Source organism: Corythoichthys intestinalis, chromosome 12, assembly GCF_030265065.1.
Source record: "Corythoichthys intestinalis isolate RoL2023-P3 chromosome 12, ASM3026506v1, whole genome shotgun sequence".
In the NCBI taxonomy this organism is placed as follows: domain Eukaryota; kingdom Metazoa; phylum Chordata; class Actinopteri; order Syngnathiformes; family Syngnathidae; genus Corythoichthys; species Corythoichthys intestinalis.
The window spans coordinates 17,274,478-17,302,436 of NC_080406.1; the positions used below are offsets into that span (position 1 = coordinate 17,274,478).

Below are 27,959 nucleotides of genomic sequence, written 5' to 3' on the forward strand. Positions count from 1 at the left end.
TCACGGAGGGTTTGTTGGGGTTGTAAATGATATATGTTAAAACTGACCAGAATGTGAATGCATGATTGCGTTGAATGAAAATACATCAAATGTTACATAATGCATACAAGTGAACATATAAACGTGGGTACATAACAGAATGAATATGTGTTATGATGATTTATTTCCATCCATCTTCCACCGCTTAATCAATTATATTTGTTTAAATAATGACAATCTTTTTTGAGAAATCTTACATTATTTCCGATTAGGTTTGCTTCTAATCGACGACGCGCTACCATCTACGAGTTTTTGAAAAGCTACGAGTAGTTTTCGAGCAAAAACGCATTCAAAACTCACGCTGCGAAACGTAATCGGTAAGCGCCGTGTGCAGCCCGAGTATGCTGTGACGTCATCAACAGACGCGGGCCCCCAAACTGTTTATGCAACCCAAGCAGTTTGTGTACCTACAGGCGTTTCCTGCTGTGGCGAAAAACGCACATTTCCGAACAGGAATTAAAGTTACACGAGGCATTTTATGTCATTTTTATACGGAATTATTCAAATTGTAGTTGTAAGGTGCCAACTGAACGCCAAACACCTTTTATTTATTATTATTTTTTTAATGTTTACCGTCTCCATGGTTACCAATCCGTTCGAGGATACGTCGGTGGACAATGAATCTTTTCTCTTTTTTTGTACATGATACAATAGCACAGCACCTCTCTAAAGGTAGCTTAGTATCTCTGGAAAAAAATAAAATAAAAATTGACATGCGGCTCAACTAGTTAAAATACACTTTCTCGTCGCTGGCGACGTCGTAGAGAAGGTGCTCGATGGTCAAGTAAGATTCTTATCATTGCGACTCGTTAACATAGTTTTCGACACTCGACTGAAGATTTTTGGACTCAAATAAACATTTTTTTTTAAATGGCAACTGTTACGCGCACCATGCCCAAGCCGACTGACGCTTATGTTGTCAAACGGGAGCGTCTTTACGACTACTTGTACGGTAAGTGCGAACATTGGTTCAGCTAGATAGCAAAATAGTCAAAGTAGCTTGAAGAAATGTCTTTTTCTTTTGTGTGTGTGTCCTGCAGAGCCGGTATACTACGTCTCTTCAGAGGTCGACCATGACAAGAGTGGTTTAAAGACTTTTAAGGAGCAATTGGTAAGTAATTTTAACTAATTGGGAGTACACCTATTGTATTATGTCAACAGTGGTGTGGCATTTTCCTTCAGATAGACAATAACTTCCAATTAAGGAGGAAACTATTAGTATTAATTAGGGCTGTCAAACGATTAAAATTTTTAATCGAGTTAATTACAGCTTAAAAATTAATTAATCGTAATTAATCGCAATTCTCACCATTTATAAAATATGCCATATTTTTCTGTAAATTATATATATATTCTGTAAAATAAATTGTTGGAATGGAAAGATAAGACACAAGATGGATATATACATTCAACATACGGTACATAAGGACTGTAGTGGGCATTTTACTCTACTGTCATTTAAATCTGTCTATGCTGTCCTCACTCCGAAGCGTCTACTTTTTCCAAAGCTAGACAGCTAGTGAACGACGCCATAATAATCAGACTTCTTTCTTTTTCATCTGATTTATTAATAAAATGGCCTCAAACCATTGTCCTCTTTAGACCGTCGTAAAACTACAAAAAAAAAGTACACAAGCATTGCATTAGCAACAACGTTAGCTTAGCACGCTATGCAGGTTCACAAAACATAAACAAAAAGCGTCTCATACAAAAAATATAACATTTCGCTTCCTAACATAATATGTGCATTATTTACAACAACCATACTTACGGACAAATCTTGTCCAAGGATCATATAAGCACAACATTACAACGTAGGCGTCAGCCCGAGACGTCCTGCAGCCATATTGAACTGGCAAGACAACAATAAACCATGTCGCAAAGCGACCACAAGAGTTCGCTGTTAGACAGCACAAAGGCCAAAAAGGCATGGCCGATATTTTTTGCCGATTCAGATACTTTGAAAATGACGTGATCGGACCCGATCGATCATGACATCTCTAGTGAATATTGTTTTTCTTGCACGTATTTATGTTTTGCTTTTTACATGTATTACAATTTATTTTACAACCCCTAGCCAAAAGTATGGAATCACCAGTCTCGGACGAGCACTCACTCAGACATTTTATCAGGTAGAACAAAATCAGATAAAAAGCTTGAAAAAAAACAATGAATTAGTTCAAACGTGCAACTTTTTTGCATTCAGAAACACTAAAAGAAATGAATAAAAAATATTGTGGTGGTCAGTAAATGTTACTTTTATAGAACAAGTGCAGGGAAATATATAAGGAATCACTCCTTTCTGAGAAAAAAAAATATGGAATCATGAGAAACAAACAAAGAAATAACAATCAAAAACACATCTCTAATATTTAGTAGCACCGCCTCTGGCTTTTATAACAGCCAGTCTCTGAAGCATGGACTTGGTGAGTATTCTTCATCTATTTGGTGTCAACTCTCTTTGATTGCAGTTGCCAGACCATCCTTGTAGGTCGGAGCCTTGCTGTGGACCTTTTTGTTTTTTTCAATTTCCACCACAGGTTTTCAATAGGGTTGATATCTGGGCTATTTGCAGGCAATGACATTGACTGGATGAGTCTTTCTCCAAGGAATGCTCTAACAGTTTTAGCTCTGTGGCATGATGCATTGTCATCTTGGAAAATGACAAACATATTTTCAATTGAAGGGATAAGAAAGCTGTCTAAAATTTCAAAGTAAACTTGTGCATTTATTGAAAATTTAACCACAGCCATCTTGCCGGTGCCTTTGCCTGACATGCAGCCCCATATCATCAAGGACTGAGGGAATTTTGATGTTTTCTTCAGGCAGTCATCTTTGTAAATCTCACTGGAACAGCACCAAACTAAAGTTCCAGGATCATCACCTTGTCCAATGCAGATTCTTGACTCTTGACACCTTGTCCAATGCAAATTTTCGACTCTTGACAAAGTGATGATGCGTCCGAGACTGGTGATTCCATACTTTTTGGTAGAGTTGTATATGGTCACAAGTACTATAGTACTGAGTTTCAACTTGTTTAAACAAATAATTCAAAAAAAAAAAAAAAAAAAAAACATTAACAATATATAGAACAATCAATACAGATCACGCAATTTACTTGAGATAAAACAAATATACATCAAATCAGAAAATTTACAATACATTTTAATAGAAAATATAATTAACTATTAGAAACAATTAGCTTGCCAATTCAATCTTGGTGAAAATAATAATTAAAAATAAATTATACATTCTATATTTGTTAAATATTTTCTAAATTGAAATCAATTACCAATGTACACTTTTTGTTACATTAAGAGACTTGAAATATATACAAATCTTAATACAAATATTTAGAATGACGGATTTTATTTAGAAATTTAGTTTTGTGAATATGAAATGTTCCTAATAATGTTGATATTAAAAATTGTATGCAATTAAAAAGAAATCTTTTGACTGGTTTTGAGTTTCGATTTGTTTTATACTCCAACTGCATTTTATGTCACGCGCAGAAAAAAATGCCAGAATTTGAAACCATGTTCAGCAACGAGCGTGTCATCTTCAAACTGGACCCGTCCGACCCGGTGCAGCTTTCCGTGGACTGTCGCTGGCGCGGCAACGCCGAACAGCGCCAGCAGGCTCTGCAGCAACTTATCGGGTAATGCAATCACACCTGAACATTGGATTCTACCATTAAACGCTAGTGTTTCTCAATGTTATCTTCTTACAGGTTTATTCCAAGTGTCCAGCCGTTGATGAAAAAAAGAGATGAGTGTCAGCCCGGTGGAGCCGATCGCTGGAAATTCTTTAAAAGGTTTGAATTTGGCTTTGCAAGGTGAAAGCCATAAATATACTGTATAGCAAATTCCAGCAGCCAGGTTTAATCAAATTTAGGATAAAATACACAAAAACATAATCCATGTATTGTTATCAACCCTATATACGGCACTCGTTTAACTCATGGCAGCCACTGACGGCGCTAAACGTCCAATCCATTTGATGTGGGAAGGTTGGCAGCCTATGAACAAACATTCACTCGCTACCAGCCTCCTACTTCGAATGGATTATATGTCCACAGCAGAGGGATGATTGGACGTCTAGCAACGTCAATTTAGCCAATGAGTTAATTATGATTAATATGTCCTCATAACATGACAAAAATTTTAGTTATTTCTTATTTGTGACCCTAATATTCCTTTTTTGTTGTTTGTATAATTTAGACCTTTTGGGGTTATGTAACATTTTGGGTCCTGTAGGCTACAAATCATGCCCCAAAATGTTATGTCAACCTATTTGGACTCCAGATCTTTATAGTTAATATTTTTTTAATTACCAAAATTAGTCACTTTCCCTATAATGGGTTAAAGGGAGAGGAAAAAAGTACTGACTTCTGTAAAATATGGTACATTATAACAAGGGGTGTGACAATACGGTGGTAACTCGACATACGATCACTTCGATATCAGACATAAAATTGCATCGCCATATGTTTCTACATTCGACGACGTGCCCGAAATATAATGATGTAAGACAGCGCCGCAGTTTGTTTTCCCGCAAGGCAGATTTTCGTGTGGGAGAAATCAACATGAGTTCCAAAAAGGTTAGTGCAGGTGGTGAAAACACGAAAAAAGGTGACGCTTACCGTTGAAATCAAAATGGTATTGATAGAAAAATATGAGCGTGGTGTGCGCGTCTGTGAACTGACTCGACAATGAGGCCGTAGAATGTCTACGATCTCGACGGTTCTCTTCCGACCTCTTCTTGCCAGTCTTTATAAGTAGGGCTGTCAAAATTATCACGTTAACGGGCTTTAATTAATTTTTTTAATTAATCACGTTAAAATATTTGACGCAATTAACGCATGCAATGAATGACCCGCTGGCATATTGCCTCAACCATTACAATGAGGCTGTTTAAGAACATTAAGAGTGAAGAGAATGCCACCGGCCGCTTGCGGGCAGCGCCATTCCATACTCATGTTATGTCTTCTAAACGTGGGAGAATTAGTAGTTGTGAGACGTTTATGCTGTATTCACAATGCAATGCAAATTGCTATTTGTGCTCCACATATATTTCAGTAAGTTTTCTTTCTTTTAGTGGCAATTATGTGTCTCTTGTTTTATTTTGGGTAAGATACAGTGGGGAGAACAAGTATTTGATACACTGCCAATGGGAATCAAATACTTGTTCTCCCCACTGTGTATGTTATACAGTAAAGGCGAGTGGACACAGGCGTTCTTTGGACCGCGCCATTTATTGGCATAAGCTTCTCCTTCACAACAAACATAAGTATCGTTTAGTGAAAGCACAACAAAAATAATATTCCTATCTCTCAAAAAAAAAAAATAGTGTTCTCAAAAAGAAAAGCACTTCAGTCTATAGTAATGAGGCCCTATTCTGACACACAGTTAAACAACAATGCAAAATGAACTGGCATTCCATAACAAGTTAGCAATGCAAAATACACGTAAAACTTTTCACTGTATTTTTATTATTGTTATTTTTATTCTTATTATTATTATATTAACTCTACTTTTGATTGAAAATTTTACAAATGTTATTAAAACGAAAACATGAAGAGGGGTTTTAATATAAAATTACTATAACTTGTAACTATAACATTTATCGTTTAAGAACTACAAGTCTTTCTATCCGTGGATCACTTTAACAGAAAGAATGTTAATAATGCCATTTGTGGATTTATTGTTACAATAAACAAATGCAGTACTGATGTACAGTATGTTGTATGTATATAACCGTCGTGTGTCTTATCTTTCCATTCCAACAATAATTTACATAAAAATATGGCATATTTTAGAGATGGTTTGAATTGCGATTAATTGCGATTAATTACGATTAATAAATTTTTAAGCTGTAATTAACTCGATTAAAAAATTTTATCGTTTGACAGCCCTATTTATAAGTTAAGGTGACAATTATTATGGTAATTATTATGGTATCGCCAAAGAAATCGCCAGCTTCGCTAGGTTTTTAATCATACATTTAAGAATTTGTGCAACAAAACGCCTACTGTCTGCTCAGTTGATGCCAACAACAAAACATTAAAAGAGAAAGTAAAATCGCTTTCGCACCTTTCTAACTGAAATTAAGGATTTAGTGGAGGTTTTTGGACTGTGGAACAGATTAATGGAATTATAATGTATTCTTATGGGAAAATCCTGCTCGACATACGACCATTTCGACTTACGAACAAGGTCCTGGACTGAATTAACTTTGTATGTAGAAGTACATCTGTATATCGAAAAGGTGATATATCGTGATACTTTGTAGCCCAAGAGATTATCGATATGCTCCTGCCAAGAATGAATATGTCATTTTAAAAAGGTGTCACTGTTTAAAAAAAAAAAAAAAAAAACAGTTGCGACCTAAGTCTTTCTTTTGAATTGTGTCTACGTGAGCTCGCTGGCTACCATTGACGGTGCTAGACATCCAGCCTTTTGTGGGCATTTGACAGGTCATTCCTGTTCGTTTTAGAGCATTCATTAGAGCATTGATTTTGAATCACTTCCTATTCATTTGGGCACATTCTTGAGTCACATCCTTTTCAGTAACACAAAATCAACTGGGATTCCTCTTGGAATTATAGCAAAGGCTAAGTGTTGCATCAACCCATCCTTTTTTTATTGTATTATTTCTTGGGGTTTTTTCTCTTTCTCCCACTTACACCAAGGGGCCATGAAAAAAACTAATAGAATTGTTATTTTTGACTTGGCTGAGATCTATGAAATCATGTACCTGTATCCAAAAACTCAAATAAAAAGATGTATACACAAAAAAAATCAACTGGAAGTGACCAGTAAATGCCCTAAAATGAACAGAAAGTGACCAAAAATCAACACGAAATGACCTGAAATGCCCCAAAATTAACTCACCCTGACTGTCATAGACGTTCAATCCATTTGAAGTGGGAGTCCAAACAGCTTGTATGTCTCCTAGAGATCAGTCTACTCATTCCAATTCACAGCAGGATGAAAATAGCTTCTTTTTCTGTTTATTAGTTGTTTTGTAGAATATCCTAGAATAATTTCCTGACCCAGTCTACCCAGAGGTTCCCACCCATAATTATAACTGTAAAATTGTTGACACAAAATGGGTTGCTTGCAGGCCTCTACCATGTGTGCAACAGATTCCCTTGGATGTGAATCGAGAAGCTTCTCAGAAGTAAGTTCAACACAATCTCGTCTTGTTTTTGTTTTCCTATTAAATCTTTTCTAAAGAATTTCCCTTTTCATGGCCATCAGAGAAGAGTTAGAGGCCACCAGCAAGAATGCCGCTGCAGACATTCTCACCCATTTGACTGTGGCAGTGCAGACGGACTACAGGGAGAGCGAAGTCCAGACGGACCCGTACACCCCTGACTGGGTGCTACGTGCCGGGACGTCGCCTTCAGAGCTGTTGGTGGTGGCATCTTTCACCTGGAGTACGTAATTTGCCGTTAACTTCGATCAAACAGATTAGACGGCTAACGCTGTCAATGGTCTCTATTCCACTAGATCGAGGTCTGCCCGCAAGCATCGAAGAAGTGGAAATGATCCAGCGGTCCCGCGCACGAAGGGCGTGGGAGGCTCGGCTGCCCGCCCTCAACGACCCTGACCTTTTGCGCAAAAGGAGGAGGATGATGGAGGAAATGGAGGCAAGAGAGTGGGCCTTCAGAGAAGGAAAAATACAGAAGTAAATATATATATATTTTTTTTCTTAAATATTTTTGGAATGTTTTATATATATTTAAAAATAGAATTAAAACTAGTAAAACAAAAACAAATCCTTTTGTGTTGAATAACACGAAAACTGCCGTGAGGCTGGGTCAAGTGACCCTACACCCAGAAAAAAAAAATTATATCTTTGTGCCTGTTCAACTTAGTGTCGTGCTTTCATGACTTTTCCTAAAACTGCTCGTTTTACCTCACTCTACTTTTAAAATTTTGAAATCGCTCCAACAAAATTTCATTTGAAAATAATTTCAGTATTACTGAATCATTTCAGCCTTTGGAGTGTTAAAAATATATTTTTTTGTTCAAAAAATAGTCATAATTGATTGTTATTGTTTATGATTAATTTTTTATACAACTAAAGTTCATTTTATTTTAAATTTAAAATCAGATGAGTAAATCAAATCAGTCTGAATTATAAGATCGTTTTTAAATAAAAAAGTAAATCCTTGTTTTATCCTTATATTTATTTATTTTATTATCTTTTCAAACTAATACCTTATTTTAAATTTTCCATTTTTGATTTTTATTAATTTTAAAAAATGATAGTGATAAATTTTGTTTGTGCATATTTATTAAAGAAAATAAAAACTAGTACAAAAACAAATGCTTTTGTTTTTTAAAACTATATTTTATATATTTTAATTACTTGAAAAAGTACTAAAAAAGTAAATGCTTTTGTTGTGCACGTTATTATTTTTTTTTTTTACATTTTTTTAAATGAATTGAAAATTAATGTCAGAAAATGATTTTGTTCATTTTGTTATTGCTAAAATATATTTTTAATTTACCAGAATATAAAATTAAAAAAAAAAAAAAAAAGAACGATCACTGCCATCCCTCCTTGTCCAAATGGATTTGACATCTATTGCTGTCAATGGCACTGAAACATGATCATTCAATTCAAAGTATATTTTTTTAGTACAAACAGGGTGACCCCCAAAAAAACGTTTTACCAATCCAATGAAACCGAGTGTAATAGAAGAAGAATATTTTATTCCTAGTATATTTGAAACCTTAAAACATCCCATTTATGAAACAATAATGGCATTTTCATTTAAAAGTGACATCCTTTAAATGGCGTTGTCCTGCACGAATGCATTCTTGAAATCTGCTGTTGACCACTGTTTAAAAAATGTGAATTATTACGTATTCGCAGGCATGTACAAGTGGCAGCACTGCGAGTTAACAATGTGCCATTTTAGTATCCAAGCTCAGATGAGGAATCAATGAGTAAACAGATTTATCCATTCGTACAGGAGGACACCAAAGAACTTCATTTTTAAAAAATCGTTTTTTTAATGGTATGTTTTAAGGTTTCAGTTACAATAAACAAAAATGTTTTTTCTTCCATCACTCTGTTTTATTGAATTGTAAAAAAGACAAAAAAAAAAGTTGCCTTTTTGGGGGGGGGGGGGGCTTCACCCTGTACTAGTAGTTTCACGTATTTATTAAGAGTGGTACTTACCGCATTGCGTCCTCAGACTGCAGCACGCTCGCCTGGCCTTGCTAGGGGAAATGCTGCTTCAGAAGGACCAGGCCCAGGTAGCCGTGGCCAAAGACAGACTCAGCATAATCTACTCCAAGCTGCTCAAGGAGAAGGAGAGCAAGCTCCACAAAGTGGACAAGGAACACATGAGATGTAAGACCACAGCCTTCCTGGCGAAAAGAAGTGCACATCAAACCTAGCCTGATGTGTTCTTAGCCATGAGGAAGCTGGAGACCAAGCGGAGGAACATGGAGGAGAACATCAAGCAGCTGGGCACTTGTAAAGACTATACCGTGTACTCGTCCTTGACGTGCGCCGCGCGAGAGTGCGGCGAAGACTTCGTCGGCAAGAAAAAGTACAGTAACGATTTTCAGAAAGTGCAGACTTACGATGGTGAGTATTCAAATCCGGAATCTTCATTTAAATATTTGATTATGATTTACTGTTGTCACAATTGTTTAAATTAGGGTTGTTCCAATCATGTTTTTTTGCTCCCGATCCGATCCCGATCATTTTAGCTTGAGTATCTGCCGATCCCGATATTTCCCGATCCGATTGCTTTTTTTTTTGCTCCCGATTCAATTCCAATCATTCCCGATAATTTCTCCCGATCATATACATTTTGGCAATGCATTAAGAAAAAAATGAATAAAACTCGGACGAATATATACATTCAACATACAGTACATAAGTACTGTATTTGTTTATTATGACAATAAATCCTCAAGATGGCATTTACATTATTAACATTCTTTCTGTGAGAGGGATCCATGGATAGAAAGACTTGTAATTCTTAAAGGATAAATGTGACTTTGTATATTGTGACTAAATATTGCCATCTAGTGTATGTGTTGAGCTTTCAGTAAATTATACTGTAGCCATTTAACTGTTCTGCCCAAATGCATGATGGGAAGTGCAACCATGACTGTGCAAAGTGGCACCAATGGCTATATATTCTCTGCGTTGGGAAATAACATAGGGTGTAAAGAAAAAGATCAACTACTACCTTTCTTCCCCACGATGTTTCTAATTGTTGAGAGAGGGATAGTAAGGCTTTAGCCAATTAAAAAAAGGCTCTAAAGGCTGCCAAAATTCACTCTACTCGTTTTACGCTGCCTTTTAGCTCTTTATATAGGTAAACAGCACCATTATAGATTGAACGCGACATTGCGTGAGTGGGTCGTGCAGCGCATGCGTTGTGTTAAATACTTTAACGTGATTAATTTTTTGAAAAATTAATCACGTTAAAGTATTTAACGCAATCAATCAATTTTTTGAAAAATTAATCACCGCCGTTAACGCGATAAATTTGATAACCCTACTTTAAGTCAAAACTAAAGACTCTGGATGAGTGTAAGACATTTTGTCTGTAACGTTAATACAATTAGAAAACGATTATATTAAAAAATATATATATTTTAAAAAAGGCATGTCCGATATTTTTTTGCCGATTCCGATACTTTGAAAATGACGTGATCGGACCCGATAAACTTTATATTGGTACTGGAAATAAAACCCATTTTTGATACTACATAAATAAAAACCCCATTATTATGTTAACGCTTTTAGTGCCACTGACAATGATAGATATTCAATCAACCTTCTTCTGTGAATTAGTGTCAGTAGTAGACATCCAACCCATTTGAAGTGAGTGGGTGCCTCCTCCTACTTTAAATAGATTGGAAGTCTAGCACTGTCAACAGCAGCCAATGAGTTAACAAGGAAAATGCAAAAATGTCCTCCATTACCTTTGCAGTACTACAAAATCAAAATTACACAATGACAACAAATTTCTGGTGACCTGTGATCATGCAAAAACAAATACGGTAATTTCCGGACTAAAAATCCATTTATATACTTCACCTGACTATGAGCCGCAGGTGCCCATATTCTAATATGGGATATATACATAGAGAGAGGTTACTCGGAAATATTTGATTGATAAAAAATATCCTTATTTAACCAAATAAACACGCAGAGTTGCATACTCTTTCGTTTGTCCTGTCACTCGGGGGAGCAAAAGTCGCACTCATCCTCGCAAACGTTATAAAAAAAATTTACATTTACAAAGAAAAAAATAAATAAAATCCACTTTACCTTTCCTTCTAAACTTGAAGTGGACAAAGTCCCTTGTAAAGATTAGATTAGTAGTCCCCGGGTTACGAACGAGTTCCATTCCTATGCTGGCGACATAACTCGAATTTCCGTGTATATGGGAATTAACCCTTTAAGTACCCCTAAATAAACCCTAAATCTCAAAATATCCAGAAACATGTACCGTATTGGCCCGAATATAAGGCGGTCCTGATTATAAGACGACCTCCTCTTTTTCAAGACTCAAGTTTGAAAACGAGAATTTTTGAACACCAAATTAATTTTTATACAGAAAATAATTAAAGTACATCTGAAACAAATGATTATAACAATATATTTGAGAGAAAAAACATTTTATTTTGCCTCATTCAAATCCTTATATCTGAACATTTAAATATGTAAACTAAAGTGCAATCACATTCGTAAATTATGGCTTCTGGTTTTTTAAATGTAAATAAACCAATCTATTGTGATAAAACAACAAAATTGCAATAACTGCATTAACCATCAAAGTGAGGTCTAACTGTAACTGTAGTCTTAATAAAGAAAAACATTGCAATAAAATAATGCAAACTGGTTAAACTTGAGAGAAGCTGAGATCTGTCATGACAGAACATTACTCCTCAAGTTCAGCATTCGTTTCAGTGATCTCTGGCGCCATCTAGCGTCGTGAATGGGTATAATGGCTTGACCCCGAATATAAGACTAATCCCACTTTTTCAGTCTTATTTCAATGCAAAAAAACACCCGTCTTATATTCGGGACAATACGGTATTATACGTCATATTAATAAGATAAAGTAAAAAATAAGATACTGTACTTACTATCAATGCTGAGAGGTGTTTCTTTTTTGGGGGACATGATGCGAAAAGGAAAAGTGAGGGGAAAAAAACACTAAACACAAAATGAGAGACAAGATTCCAACATCGTAAAGTCAAAATCTTGTGAGTCGGGAACGTCGTAACCTGGGGACTACCTGTGTACTCAGGTCGTGGTGGATAAAGTACTCACTTTTTTTTACTTAAGTAAAAGTACAGCTACAGGTGCAAAAAATTACTTTGGTAAAAGTACAAGTATCTAAGAAAAAAATACTCAAGTAAAAGAACCAAGTACTTAAGTAACTTAAACAAGAACTAAAAGTATTTTCTCCCGATGCAAAAATGTTAAATATGTGTGCACGTATGTGTGTGTATATATAAACACATATACATACATATATATACACACTTTATATACATAAACATACATAAATCTGAGTCAATATTCAAAGAAAGAACCAGAAAATTGACTGCTCAGTTTTATTTAAAACTTTGCAGAATGGGGAAAAAAGCAATAAAATTGACTGCACTGTAAACAGAAGCCTAACAAGCTAAAAAAAAAAAAAATTAGCTTAATGGGAGATAACAAGCAACTATCAGGTGCATACCGCCACCTACTTTACAAGAGTGAGGTGTTTTTTTATTGGTCAATACTTCACATGCCTTATCTTGCTTGTACTCCTTGCTGCCATCTAGTGCTCAATTAGGTTATAGTTGCACGGTTATCGATTGCACCGGATGCATGAAAACGAAACTGTCAATTCGTAATGGGGGGGGGGAGTAACGTGTAACATAGGCGACAATTTGAAAAGTAGTGGAGTAAAAGTAAAGATACATGCTGCAAATTGTAGTGAAGTAAAAAGTACCACTTCATATTTGTACTCAAGTACAGATACACAAAAATTTACAGTAACGAAGTACAGCTAGTGCTAGCCCTTATTATAGCAGCTTTGTTGTTGCACAGAATGGCAATCAGTACTTTTTAAATCAAAACAGTCTCCACCCAGGGCTAGCCTTTAATTTATCTTCAGTCATGTCGAAGCAAGCAGTGGATGTCCATCCTTTTAAAAATCTTTCTTTCGTGGCAGCATATAGCATCAGATGGAGTCTGACTCATCTATAAACTCCCCAGATTTTGATGAAGTCTCTAGTGTAGCAGCCAAGAGCCACATAATTGCAAAATTTGGGTCTCCATTCTTTTACAATTTGTAAAGCCGTTTCACACTAGAGGCAGCCTAGTGTGAAGGGTTAAGCGGCAACCCATTCATTCTGTGTGTGGGATGGGACATCACGGCAAAATTGAACGGTGGTGGCCGTTTTGGACGGAACGGAAAGTCTTGAGTGAATTTCCAGAGCGCTGCCGTTCTGACGTCAACAACGCATCCAATAGCAGAGAGGTAGGCGTACTGATATCTGTGCTGTCAAGCTGTTTTGGCGGACGGATACACGCAAATCACGGCCAACGAAACCTTAATAAATACGCCTTTTTTTAAAGTTTCACAAGCTCTGGGACACTGGAAAAATGACTGTCACACATCCTTGCTAAGCTAAATGATACTTCGATGTGTGTTTGTGTGGAAATGTAGTTCACGGAAAAAATCTATACACCTTCTCACCGAAACTAGTAAAACTCTTCACGTGGCTATTATAATGCCTCCTACTCTTTGAAATAGGAAAAGTCGTTTTATTTCGCAACTATGAAAAAAAAAATGCATTAGTGCATGGGACTATAGTAAATATGCTTGCTGGAGTCCACCCGCTTTTCACTTCCTGACAGCGTCTATGTCAGCCTACGTGGCTCTTTTCGTTTCACGCTTGCCGTGGCCCGCTTTTCACACTGCACTTACACCAGTGCGAAACACCCTTAATGGTTACACTTAAATGGCTCTTCTGTAGTGGCAGCAAGGGTCCTCGCTTAAAAGCTGTGGGGTAGAACGGGAGAAGAAAAAGTGGTGGCTTATAGTCTGAAAAATATAGTAAATACCGGAGAATTGTATCCAGATACAAGATTTCAGTATTCATACTTTTGACAAGCCAATTATGATTGTTATTGTCAGGGTTACTGAATGGACTACAGAGACCCAGGGCTGCGTATCTCAAGCAGCTGAAGAAGTTGTCCAAAGCCAAACCTTACAGTAGCAAGGGTAACATTAGGTCCCCCGATGACAGAAGAAACTTTCTGTTGGACAAGTACAAGGTTAGCGAATATATAGCAAATGGGAACCAAATGTTCTAGATAATCACTAATTATCACCTTTTTTTGCATAGAACCTGAAAGACGAGATTGCTAAATATCTGGTCAAGAAGGAAAAGCCTGCCCCTCGTCCTGTCACTCCCACTGTTGAGGAACCTCCAGAGGCTAGTTCTTCTCCTCTAAAATTTTCATCACTTATTATTAGGACTGGCACAAACAATTATTTCGATAGTCGACTTTTTACTTTTGTAATGAGTTGACTAATTATAAACAACATTATTATTCTATTACTTAGTTATAATTTGAAATTTCAAGTCAACCTATTTGAATTTGCGAGTTTTTTTTTTTGAAAGCTGTAAATGATTTTTTCATCTTAATACAAGAAAAAGAAAATAGAGAATATATTTTTCGTTTTTTAATTGAAAAAGAATATTTTGTTTTTCTCGTTTTTTTTTTAACCCTCGTATTTTGTTGGGGTCATAATTGAGCACAGGTGGGTAGAGTAGCCAAAAATTTGACTCGAGTAGTTACTTCAATATTAATCAAGTAAAAGTATCCATCCAAAAAATGTACTCAAAGTACAAGTAAAATAAGTATTTAGTGAAAAGAATACTCAAGTAATGAGTAGGGTTGGGCATCGAGCATCGATGGGAAACGGTTCCAACACTCCGATGCTCCCGGAATCGTTTGAATTTGAAATTTCAATTCCTTGTTCCGATGCCCTGACCGCAGAGCGGAAAAAAATTGCTCGGGTTTAAAGACTGATATTTATATACAAGCTATAATTAGCCCTGTGAGATGTTAATTTAATTTCAAAAAATGTCGAGAAGCTAAGACTTTAATATAAACTATGCAATTTTTGGGACACTGCATTTTTGGGGGGGGACCCTGCCTCTTAAAACAATCGGAATCGGGAATCGTTCGGAACCGGAATTGAAACGTGGAATCGGAATCGTTCAATTTTCAAACAATGCCCAACCCTAGTAATGAGTAACTGCTTACGATGTTTGATTTTTTTCCCTAAACAATTGTATTTATTTCCCTCAACAAAATTATCTATATTAGCTTATTATTATAATACTGTTCTTAACATATTACATAAACTCATGAATCCAAAAAAACAAAAAATTATTGAATTCCGGCGAGAGAAAAAAAGAAATCTACAGAACTGAAGCATCATTCGTCCAAAGAGCATGAGTGCCCTCTAGTGGAGAAAATAATTCCTAGTTTGAATAGTGAATAGTTCCTTCACAGTTCCTATGAAATTTAAAGGATCATATCGGTCAATTGGTGTAAATAAAAACAGAGAGGGGTTAAAATCCGCGCTTGAGTCATGTTAGGGGCAGCACTCTGTCAACTACGTCAATTTATACGGTGCTTTAAAGACGCTATGTGATTGAGCAGTGATTGAATCACAGAAAGGCAAACTTGAGTCTGTTTGGTTATAACGGAGTCATGTGATTATTGTTGTGATATCCCGTTGACAGAGGTGGATGGTAACGCGTTACATGTACTCAGGTAAATTTTCTTGAGTGACTTTTTGAGAGAAATGTACTTCCAAGAGTAGTCTTACTAAGCTCTACTTCTTACTTTTACTTGAGTAGATTTTTGAAGAAAAAAACGCTTCTCTTACTCCGCTACTTTGGGCTACGCAAGAGTCGTTACATTTTTCCTCTTTATTTAACTTATTACAGTGCCTTCCAAAAGTATTCGGCCCCCTTGAATCTTGCAACCTTTCGCCACATTTCAGGCTTCAAACATAAAGATATGAAATTTAATTTTTTTGTCAAGAATCAACAACAAGTGGGACACAATCGTGAAGTGGAACAACATTTATTGGATAATTTAAACTTTTTTAACAAATAAAAAACTGAAAAGTGGGGCGTGCAATATTATTCGGCCCCTTTACTTTCAGTGCAGCAAACTCACTCCAGAAGTTCAGTGAGGATGTCTGAATGATCCAATGTTGTCCTAAATGACCGATGATGATAAATAGAATCCAAATGTGTGTAATCAAGTCTCCGTATAAATGCACCTGCTCTCTGATAGTCTCAGGGTTCTGTTTAAAATGCAGAGAGCATTATGAAAACCAAGGAACACACCAGGCAGGTCCGAGATACTGTTGTGGAGAAGTTTAAAGCCGGATTTGGATACAAAAACATTTCCCAAGCTTTAAACATCTCAAGGAGCACTGTGCAAGCCATCATATTGAAATGGAAGGAGCATCAGACCACTGCAAATCTACCAAGACCCGGCCGTCCTTCCAAACTTTCTTCTCAAACAAGGAGAAAACTGATCAGAGATGCAGCCAAGAGGCCCATGATCACTCTGGATGAACTGCAGAGATCTACAGCTGAGGTGGGAGAGTCTGTCCATAGGACAACAATCAGTCGTACACTGCACAAATCTGGCCTTTATGGAAGAGTGGCAAGAAGAAAGCCATTTCTCAGAGATATCCATAAAAAGTCTCGTTTAAAGTTTGCCACAAGCCACCTGGGAGACACACCAAACATGTGGAAGAAGGTGCTCTGGTCAGATGAAACCAAAATTGAACTTTTTGGCCACAATGCAAAACGATATGTTTGGCGTAAAAGCAACACAGCTCATCACCCTGAACACACCATCCCCACTGTCAAACATGGCGGTGGCAGCATCATGGTTTGGGCCTGCTTTTCTTCAGCAGGGACAGGGAAGATGGTTAAAATTGACGAGAAGATGGATGCAGCCAAATACAGAAACATTCTGGAAGAAAACCTGTTGGTATCTGCACAAGACCTGAGACTGGGACGGAGATTTATCTTCCAACAGGACAATGATCCAAAACATAAAGCCAAATCTACAATGGAATGGTTCAAAAATAAACGTATCCAGGTGTTAGAATGGCCAAGTCAAAGTCCAGACCTGAATCCAATCGAGAATCTGTGGAAAGAGCTGAAGACTGCTGTTCGCAAACACTCTCCATCCAACCTCACTGAGCTCGAGCTGTTTTGCAAGGAAGAATGGGCAAGAATGTCAGTCTGTCGATGTGCAAAACTGATAGAAACATACCCCAAGCGACTTGCAGCTGTAATTGGAGCAAAAGGTGGCGCTACAAAGTATTAACGCAAGGGGGCCGAATAATATTGCACGCCCCACTTTTCAGTTTTTTATTTGTTAAAAAAGTTTAAATTATCCAATAAATTTTGTTCCACTTCACGATTGTGTCCCACTTGTTGTTGATTCTTGACAAAAAATTAAAATTTTATATCTTTATGTTTGAAGCCTGAAATGTGGCGAAAGGTTGCAAGGTTCAAGGGGGCCGAATACTTTTGCAAGGCACTGTAGATTTATTATTTCTCTTGCCAGTGATGCAAAGAGTACAGACATGCCTGGAGTATTACCGGGGTAGCGCTACTAATTTCACCAATGAGAGGTCGGCACAATAATCTCATGACTCCATTTCACCAATCAGACGCAAGGTTGCCTTTCTATCTTCACGCCAGCCTGTTCAATCATGTGCTGTCTTTAAAGCACTGTAAAAAATGAAGTATTTGATATGGAGTGCTGCCTTCAACATGACTCGAAAGTGCGGATTTTAACCTCCCTCCCAGTTTTTTTTTGCACCGACTGATCTCAGAAAACTGGAGATATGATCCTTTTAATTTCAAAATAGTAATTATGATGGAACTCTTCACATTTTCTCCACTAGAGGGCAGTCATGCTCTTTGGACAAATAATGCTTCCTTTATGTTATTTTTTTTCCCTCTCTGAATTCAGTGATTTTATTTTTTGGCTTAATGTAATGGGTAATTGTACGTATTGTATGTATCATCACAACAATAGTCCATATAGATAAGTTTTTGCTCAGAAAAAAATACCATTGTTTACAGTATAATCCAACAAAAATAAAAGCAGTTACTCAATGTTACTCATTACTTCAGTATTCTTTTCACCAAATACTTTTTTACTTGTGCTTGATTACATTTTTTGGATGACTACTTTTACTTGAGTAATATTATTTTGAAGTAACACTACTCTTACTTGAGTCAAATTTTTGGCTACTCTACTGACCCCTGCTCTTCAAAAATCTACTCAAGTACGGTAAATAGTATGGCTTAGTAAAACTACTCATACATACTCATACGTTTTTCTCCAAAAGTTACTCAAGTAAATGTAACGGAGTAAATATAACGCGTTACTACCCACCTCTGGAATTGACTCGTTTTCAAATTTTCGTATGCAAAAGTCAATGTTACTTTTGACATACGCAAACTTGAAAATGGGTCAATCTTGACCCGAAAACAATATAGACCCTACCCACGTGACGTCACAACTCCGCCCTCCTGACTGGTGCCGCCCAATTGTCCGTCAACACATCGTGTTTACCTGTTAGGCTACGTGCATTCCTCCTACTTACGGCATGTTTTTCTGCTCGTTAACATTAATAATCAAAATGGTGAAGACGTGTGTGGCGGTCGGTTGCAATAACAGAGGAGATAGACGGAGAGACTTGAAGTTCTACCGGATTCCGAGAGACCCAGAGAGGAGAGAACGAGATGGGCTGCTGCAATTCGACGAGAAAACTGGGCTCCAAACGATTACCACAGATTATGTAGTAGTCATTTTATATCTGGTAAGATGCTTTTAATATATATTTAGAGGGTTTGGGGCTGACAACCACAATTAAGATCATTGCTAGGCTAATCGCCGACAACATACACGTATGTATGTAGTGAGAGTGCTATCGCTAAACCATATAAACATTAAAAGCCCTAGCTCCATTGACAAATGACGTGAAATACATTAGACTTGACAGTGGATGTTAGCAAGAACAAAAGATTTTGAATTGAAAATTTCGTAACTCACCTTTCCAAGCACAAGATAGATTCCTGCCGAATTTTCGTGGACGAGGACCTGTTTCACCCAACCAGCAACGAAGTATTTATAAGCCTCCAAGCTCTTAAAGTTTTTCTAACTTTCGTGAGAATAGGCTGATTTTGTGTGGACAAGATAGTTTTAAATATCAGGGTAGCTAGCAGATGTCTGGCAAATACGGCGCAGACAGCGGGTCGAAAAACATCGATTTAGGCATCAAATATGGATCTGGCGAATGGATAAACTGAAGCTTTTCCACATAACTCCTTTTATGCAACGCATCAAGTGAGTTTACGGCATCCGAAAGCACCGGGTCTTCCATGAAATGCATTATAAATTGCTCGATCAATTGAGACCATTGATAATACAGACACAAAATGACGGACAAGGGGGCGGAACAATACAGCGATCACGTGATTTTGTGACGTCGGTGGGTAGGGTCTATACTGCAAAGGTTTAGTATTTTCAGGCAAAGTTAATTTCCAAATTTATTTAACTAGCAAAAATATGGACTGATTTCTAACACAAGGTTTAAATATATGCTGTATAAAAAAAACAATGGCTACAGATTTAGTTTTAGTTTTTTTCTTAATAACAGAAACGAAATTAACTAAGTGGATGGCGAGATAGTGTAAAGCACTTTTAGGGCCTTGAAAGGTGGAAAAGCGCTGTAAAAGTATAACACCATTTAACATATTTGCTGGTTTACTCCAATAAAGTTAGAAAAATAAGAACATTTAAAATGAACTCTTTCTGTGCCATTGAAGATGACGTCCAATCAGCTTTCTGCTGTAAATTGAAATGAGCGTCACTAAGACATCTCATCAATTTGAAGTGGAAGGAATGGCAGCAAATGAACCTTTAATTCACTGCCAGGCCTCCCACTTCAAATAGACTGGACGAGCTAAGAGGCTCAATAAATAGAATTTTCAGGGCAATAACCTCTCAACGATTCAACTATCAAAATAGTTGTTCATTCACTTGATTATTGTCTATCATGGCAGCCCCTACTGAGATTTTATGTCACAACTTTATATTGCCATGTCACTCTCTAGGGCGAGGAGGAGAGGGAGCTAGCTGTCATTCATCTACAGAAACTCCTGAGGGGAAGATGCATACAAACCCAGGTGTTAGCACATCCAAAGCAGTCACATCTCCTTCATCCTTTTGTGCTCAACACTTTCATGTGCACAGATATTCACCGGCAAAGAGAACCACTTGGACCTGATCAAGGAGCTGAGGATGGCGCACGCCTTGCGGGCGGAGGAGCAGCAGATGCAGAAGGCCGACAAAAAGATGGTCATGGCCCTCAAAGAAGAGCGAGACAAGATACAACTCGAGGTATGCACACCGCATAGAGGTTCACTCATTCACTGCCGTTGACAGTGGTACATGTCAAATACATTTAAATTGGGATTGTGGGCATTGAATGATTATGTTTCACCGCAACTGACGGTGATAGATGTCCAATTCGACTGCCAATAATCCCACCCAAAATGGATAGGACTGTCTGGTCAGTCACCATTAATGGCAGCCAATAAGTTAAATTTCCATTAATGGAGAGAAATGGATGGAATATTTAAAAAAGAACAAAAAATTAAATTGTATTTTCTATTTTTTCATTTCCATCCAGCTTATAATTTTGTTGTAATTTTAATAAATAAATATCAAAATAATTTAGGGCTGTCAAACGATTAAAATTTTTAATCGAGTTAATCACAGCTTAAAAATTAATTAATCGTACTTAATCGCAATTCAAACCATCTCTAAAATATGCCATATTTTTCTGTAAATTATTGTTGAATGGAAAGATAAGACAAGACTGATATATACATTCAACATACTGTACATAAGTACTGTATTTATTATAACAATAAATCCACAAGATGGCATTACCATTATTAACATTCTTTCTGTAAAGGGATCCACAGATAGAAAGACTTGTAATTCTTAAAGGATAAATGCGAGTTTGCATATCGTGACTAAATATTGCCATCTGGTGTATTTGTTGAGCTTTCAGTAAATGATACTGTAGCGACTTAACTGTTCTGCCCAAATGCATGATGGGAAGTGGTGCGACCATGACTGTGTGTGGTGGCTGCAAATGCTATATCTTCTCTGCATTGGGTGCAATACATGGTATTAAGAAACAGATCAACTCCTGTCATTCTTCCCCACGTTGCTTCCCACTATATTTATAGTAGTTGTACGGGAGATGTTGAAGCTTTTGCCAATTAAAAGCACGGCCCAAATGAATGTTTGTATCTACACCACTCACTTGACGCTGCCTCTTAGCTCTGTTTATAAGTAAAACGGCGTCATTGTAGGCTGTTTGCGGCAATGCGTAAGTGGGTCATGCCGCGCATGCGTTAATTGCGTTAAATATTTTAACGCGTGATTAATTTAAAAAATTAATTACCGCCCGTTAACGCGATAAATTTGACAGCCCTAAAATAATTACACTTTCCATTACTTTTTTTCATTCATTCATCCATCCATCATTTATTCATGTTAGGTTTTTTTATAATTTAAATGTTATTTTCCATTATTTCAATTTTCCATCCATTTTTCTGTGTAGTTTTTTATTTATTTGAGCTATTTGGTGTTTATTATACTGGTAGTTTAAATTTACAGCTCGAATATTCTAATATTATTTTTTATTGATGTAACCTTAATATTTAAAAAACATTAATAAAATGGTAATACAATTAAAATAAACTGATTATGAATAACACGTTTTAACCCTTTAGAGTATAAAGAGTTAACTCATTCACTGCCATTGTCAGCGACAGATGTCAACTCTATGTGAAACGGCAGTTTTTAAAGCAACACTTGGTAACTTGGACAAAAGCGGTAGTGTTCATGAGAAATCGTGATTTCCCGGTCGCCTGTAGATGGATTAAACGACATTTCTGTTTCCAGCGGCTGTGTGAAGGATCAGTAATAATAAGGTTAATGAATCCAGTTGTGGCTAAACAATAGCATAGGACGGTTAGCAACCATGTGGCTTGTGTGGTTAACCCCCCCACCCCACTTGAACTCGCGAGCGCTGACAAGTTCGGTTGGGGAGAGGGGGGTCACGCTAGCGAGTGAAAGCCGTGGCAATGCTTATTCTTGAGTATCCTTTTATTCCTGGTAGCCTCCCTTTTTTCCCCTCCTCGGACAAAACTTTTTGTCTCTTTTGTTGCTCTGCTATCTTTGCAGAATTCGCGCGAAAGCATTCACATCGACTTCAGTCTTAATGAAAGAGGGAAGTGACGTATGACGTAAAGCAGTCAGCACATTTGCAGGTTTTTTTTGTGTGTGGCAGGATTCCTGCCACCCTCCTCAAAGTTTGTGCCAGTTAAAGCGATACAGACCCTCTCAAGATATATAAGAGGTGTCATTCAACTAGTTGTGAGTCGACATATCACAAATGGTATGAAAATATTAGACAAAGGTTGAAAAGTTACCTAGTGATCATGTTTCAGTGCCATTGACAGAGATAGAGGTCCAGTCAATTTGGACTGGGAGAGGGCGAATGGACAAATGAACTGAAGAGCATTTACAACAGTAGTAATTTAAGTATCGTAAATGTTGATTTGACTATTTAGAGCAACTTTAGTTGGTCCAACTCTATTTAATGGCAGCCAATCAGTTAAACAAAGCTTTTAGACTTTCTGTGTCTTTTACTTGCCTGGCAGAGATCCCGCAAGGAGGCTCAACACACCGGCGCCATTGGCGCCGAGCTAGAGTACGTGTTCGATACCCTGTCCAAGGAGCTGATCCGCCTGCAGGAGGAGCGCCGCATCCACGCCTTCACACTGCTGGCGGAAAGGGAGCGTCTGAGGCGCGAGGCCGAGGAGAGCGGGAGAAGGCAGGCGGAAGAACGCCACCGCCTAGAGGACGACCAGATCTTCAGAGAAGTATGGCGGAAAATTCCAGGTGCAGAGACAAGTCGTATCAATTTTTTTTTTTTTTTTTTTTTTGGCGCTAGGTGGTTAAAGTCCACCAGGAGACAGTGGACTTGTACTTTGAGGATATCATCCTGGACACCATGGAGGTCACAGCAGACCAACAGGCACGAGAGGAGATCCGCAGGGTTGCCAAGGAGGTCAATGACATCGCCTACGCCATCGAAGAGAGGTGACGGACTGATCTTTAAAAATGTCTTATCAAAAAGGAAACGCATGGGACTGATTGTTTTTTTTAATCGCGCGAGCAGCCGCAACAACCTTCAATCGGAGGAGATTGTGTCCGAGTTGGTCTACGGATTCCTCATTCCTGAAGTGGAGAAGAACATTGTCCGACAAAGAGGTTGGTATAATGTTTTTGATAATATCACAAGACATACTTTTAACCAATTAACGAATACAGTTTCTGTGTAAATTGTGTGTTTATGCTGGAATGCAAACAGAGGTGGAATAATCTGGCGAAACGTTGAATGATGTGGAATGTTTTTGAATTGCGTGTACTTTACAGTCCCTGACAAAAGTCTTGTCGCTTATCCATTTTGTAGAAACAATTGCTAATAACCTGACTTTTAATTATTCAATAAAAATTTTGTACTTCAATTACAAAAATATGTTACATAACATAAGCAAAATAAGTGGTAGTGCTGTGAGATCCAAATTTAATATTTTATATGACTTCCATGGGCTTGAAGGACTGCATCCATGCGGTTCGGCAAGGATTCATACAATTTATTGATGAAGTCATCAGGAACATCAAAGAAAGCAGTCTTGCATGCCTCCCAGAGTTCATAAACATTCTTGGGTTTCGTCTTCCATGCTTCTTCTTTCATCCTGTTCATGTTTGGTGACTGGTCTGGCCGGTCCTTGAGGATCTTGATCTTCTTTGCCTTGGCTAACTTTGAGTTAGAGATTGAAGTATGCGATGGAGCACCATCCTGCTGCAGAATTTGTCCCTTTTTATTAGAGATGTCCTGATCCGATATCTGGATCTGATCGGACGCCGATATGGGCAAAAAAATGCGTATCGGTATCGAATCGGCCGACACGGAAGAATTCCGATCCAGACTTCCGATCCAGTTTTTTTGAAAATCCGATCCAGGTTTTTCAGTGCACCGACTTACATAATCCATTCCAGTTTTTGCTTCGGTTTCCTACGCACACCTTCAACACACTACATTACCGTCTCCTCATTGACTGAGAGACTATCGGTAAAAATGTCAGCTGTGTGGGATTATTTCACTTTAAAGGACGACAAAGACCAAGAGGCAGAGTGCAACATATGCCACAATAAAGTCAAGCGTGGTGGTAAAGCTGTAAGAAGTGTTAATACAACCAAACTAATCAAGCATTTATCGAAATACCACCACAAACAATAAAAGGAGTATGAGGAGTATATGAGGAGTATAAGGAGAAAACCGAAGACAGAAAGAAAGGTCATACGCAACGAACACTGGCAGAAACGTTTGCTATGTGTGACAAACTGGCACTTGACAGTCCCAAAGCCCAGGGAAGAGTCATTGCCGAAGGAATCATTCTGGATGACGAGCCATTATCTCTCGTGAGCAAAGTGGGATTTAGACGCATCGGGCAGACTTTTTTCAAAAAAAAAAATATATTCATATACTTATACTAAAACGATGTATGTATGTATGTACTTTTCCAGCGTTATTTCGCTGTGTAAATGCATTTATAATGATAAAAATATGTAGAGTATTTAAACATTGAGAAAACTTGCGTTTTTTTTCTGCCAACTCGAGGAGATTAAAATAAATGTCAAATCCACTATCCACCTGTTAGAACACACATGCAAATATAAAATATATAAATGTTTATTGACTATCCATCTTACAGTCTTGTTTAACTGGGAGAATTTGTTACAAAAGACAGGCTATAATTTGTTATCATTATGCATATATGCACTGGCGTCACCAAACGTGATCACACAAAAACGTAACCACGCATCGCTCCGGAGTCCTCACAAATAAAGCATAAAATTTTGTTTTTTTCGGGCTCGTGCCTACAAATAAAACATAAAATTTGGGGGGTTTTCGGGCTGGGCAAGCAAATCAAAGGGAGCGTGTAATAGTTAATAGTTTGAGGTTGTTTGTGTGTTTTGCTTTTTTAAGACAGTTTACAATATTATTAGCATGTTTTACTGTCTGAATATGCCATTTCTGTTTGTTATTTATAATGTTTTGTGTTTATCATTTAATAAACAGGTCAGTGTCTTGTTACCAACCATTATGTGTTATTCCAACTCACCTAATTCAGCTGGCAAGTTGTTATCAAGACTACTAAAACCCTTTTCAACATGAGTCTGCCAATTAAGTAAGGAGGCTAAATAACTTTAAACTTTAATACATGCTCAGAGAGGCCGGTATCGGTATCGGCCAGTATCGGATCGGAAGTGCAAAAACCTGGATCGGGACATCCCTACTTTTTATGGTTAGGAATATAAGAGGCAGCTAAGATATGTTGATATTTCAGACTATGTATGTTGCCTCCCACCCTGCAGATCTCTCGCACACCCACATACTGGATGCAACCCCAGACCATGATTTTGCCACCACCAAACGTCACTGTTTTCTGAGTGAATCTCAGATCCATGCGGGCTTCAGTAGGTCTCCTGTAATATTTGCGGCGACCGTGGTGTAATTCAATCGAAAATTCATCTGAAAAATCCACCTTTTGCCACAAAACAGTAAAGTGAATAGTTAAAAGTCAGGTTATTAGCAATTGTTTCTACAAAATGGATAAGCGACAAGACCTGTCAGGGACTGTACAATGTGGGATATAAATGGTGTTGAATGATGTATGAAGTGGAATTCTGTTGAATGATCTGGTATAGTATTGTATGACGCGGAAAAATGTATGATGTGGAATAATGTATGAAATGTTAAATTATGTTGGATAATAGTAAATGATGTAGAATACTGTAGAATGATGTGGAATAATGTATGATTAATTGTATTTTACAATGTGGGATATTTTTAAAAATAATGAAGTGGAACTTTGTTAAATGATGTGGAATGCTGTGGAAGGATGTGGAATAATACTGTACGATGTGAAATGTTGAATTATATTTGACATTGTGGGATATTTTTAATATTGAATAGTGAATGATGTAGAATACTGTAAAATGACGTGGAATAATGTATGATTAATAGTATTTTATAATGTGGGGTATTCTTAAATTTTAATATATGAAGTGGAGCATTGTTATTTGATGTGGAATTCTGGAGACTGATGTGGAATAATATTGTATGATGTGTTGTGGATGAATGTTGAATTGTATTTGACAATGTGGGATATTTTTAATATTGAATGATGCATGAATTGGAATGTTGAATAATGTGGAATGCTGCGGGATGATGTGAAATTTTGTTACGTTGTATGTGGAATGATGCCAAATGAATTGAAAAATATAGAGTGGTGTGAAATAATTTAAGTTTAATGAAGTGACCCATTTGCCTGACTGAACTCGAAACCTTTCAGTCGCTAAAGTTGAATCTGCCATCGAAACGAATTATGGAGGACCTGTAAATTCAGCTATCATTCGCCCAGCAACCAGTTTCCACCTTATCATCCCGGTTTTCTTTCCTTTTTTTTCCCAGTGCACGAGAGGCAGCGCCGCCACCTGCTGGCGGTGCGCAGCATCGTGGAGGGCAACGCCGAGGTGCAAGTCGTGGCCAGCACCATGGGCACTCAGCAGGTGACACGCCCTTCTGATGTGGCCGCCCAAAAGTTCCTGGACGACATGTTAGATGACGGTAGCGACAAAGTCGAATAGTCAGCCGGACTTTTTGGCTGTAGACTTATTTCTTCACCCCTGAGAGGACTTTCCATTAATGAATGATGTCTGATTGAAGTATGATGCAATGCACTCGGCTTTCATAGCCACTTCTCATTTCTTGAGCAACAGCAGAATGACGTGTAAAAGACAAACCAGCGTGACTCACCTCATTATCTTTTTTCCTGAGCGATCATTTCTGTGGAAACCGCAACTTTGCACCAGCACCAACACTATATTTCACCTGAAAAACTGTGCCCTTAAAAACATTTAGAATGGGTCATGCCTAGTGTGTGACATAAAATTCAACACGTACAGGGAAGCGAGTACAAAGTAAAAAGTTAACTGGTATAGTTTTTTTTTTTTTTTTTCTCAATTGTAGACTGTTCCAACTGTAGCATATTACAATAAAATACATTCACAAACATTTTGTTCGACTTTTTTTTCCATTGCAGCTGACTTAAGACTAAAAGATTGCTCCAATGAGGACTAAAAAATGTTTACTTTATATGCATACGTATGCATGTATGTACAGTGGGGCAAATAAGTATTTAGTTAACCACTAATTGTGCAAGTTCTCCCACTTGAAAATATTAAAGAGGCCTGTAATTGTCAACATGGGTAAACCTCAACCATGAGAGACAGAATGGTTTCATCTGACCATAACACATTCTACCAGTCCTCTTCTGGATCATCCAAATGCTCTCTAGCAAACCGAAGACGGGCCTGGACGTGTACTTTCTTCAGCAGGGGGACACGTCTGGCAGTGCAGGATTTGAGTCCCTGGCGGCGCATTGTGTTACTGATAGTAGCCTTTGTTACTATGGTCCCAGCTCTCTGTAGGTCATTCACTAGGTCCCCCCATGTGGTTCTGGGATTTTTGCTCACCGTTCTTGTTCTCATTCTGACGCCACGGGGTGAGATCTTGCATGGAGCCCCAGATAGAGGGAGATTATCAGTGGTCTTGTATGTCTTCTATTTTCTATTAATTGCTCCCT

General features: G+C 37.6%; 1 protein-coding gene across 1 annotated transcript; it reads left to right on the plus strand.

The window, feature by feature from the left end:
* Positions 1-442: 442 nt before the first annotated feature.
* Positions 443-27,372, plus strand: cfap91 (cilia and flagella associated protein 91). Its single transcript, XM_057851761.1, has 17 exons — positions 443-991; positions 1,080-1,150; positions 3,552-3,697; positions 3,770-3,853; positions 7,165-7,221; positions 7,302-7,480; positions 7,554-7,731; positions 9,254-9,411; positions 9,475-9,651; positions 14,228-14,367; positions 14,439-14,528; positions 20,274-20,345; positions 20,413-20,559; positions 22,902-23,123; positions 23,195-23,343; positions 23,423-23,514; positions 26,786-27,372. Exons 1-17 carry the CDS (start codon positions 910-912, stop codon positions 26,959-26,961), a joined length of 2,220 nt encoding a protein of 739 aa, XP_057707744.1. The 5' UTR covers positions 443-909; the 3' UTR covers positions 26,962-27,372.
* The last annotated feature ends 587 nt before the right edge of the window (positions 27,373-27,959 follow it).

Excerpts from the sequence above, each read along its gene's own strand:
- cfap91 (XM_057851761.1), top strand. The coding sequence starts at position 910 with ATGGCAACTGTTACGCGCACCATGCCCAAGCCGACTGACGCTTATGTT. Across the intron at positions 3,698-3,769 it reads GCTCTGCAGCAACTTATCGG|GTTTATTCCAAGTGTCCAGC; the intron begins GTAATGCAATCA and ends ATCTTCTTACAG. Across the intron at positions 7,481-7,553 it reads GGTGGCATCTTTCACCTGGA|ATCGAGGTCTGCCCGCAAGC; the intron begins GTACGTAATTTG and ends CTATTCCACTAG.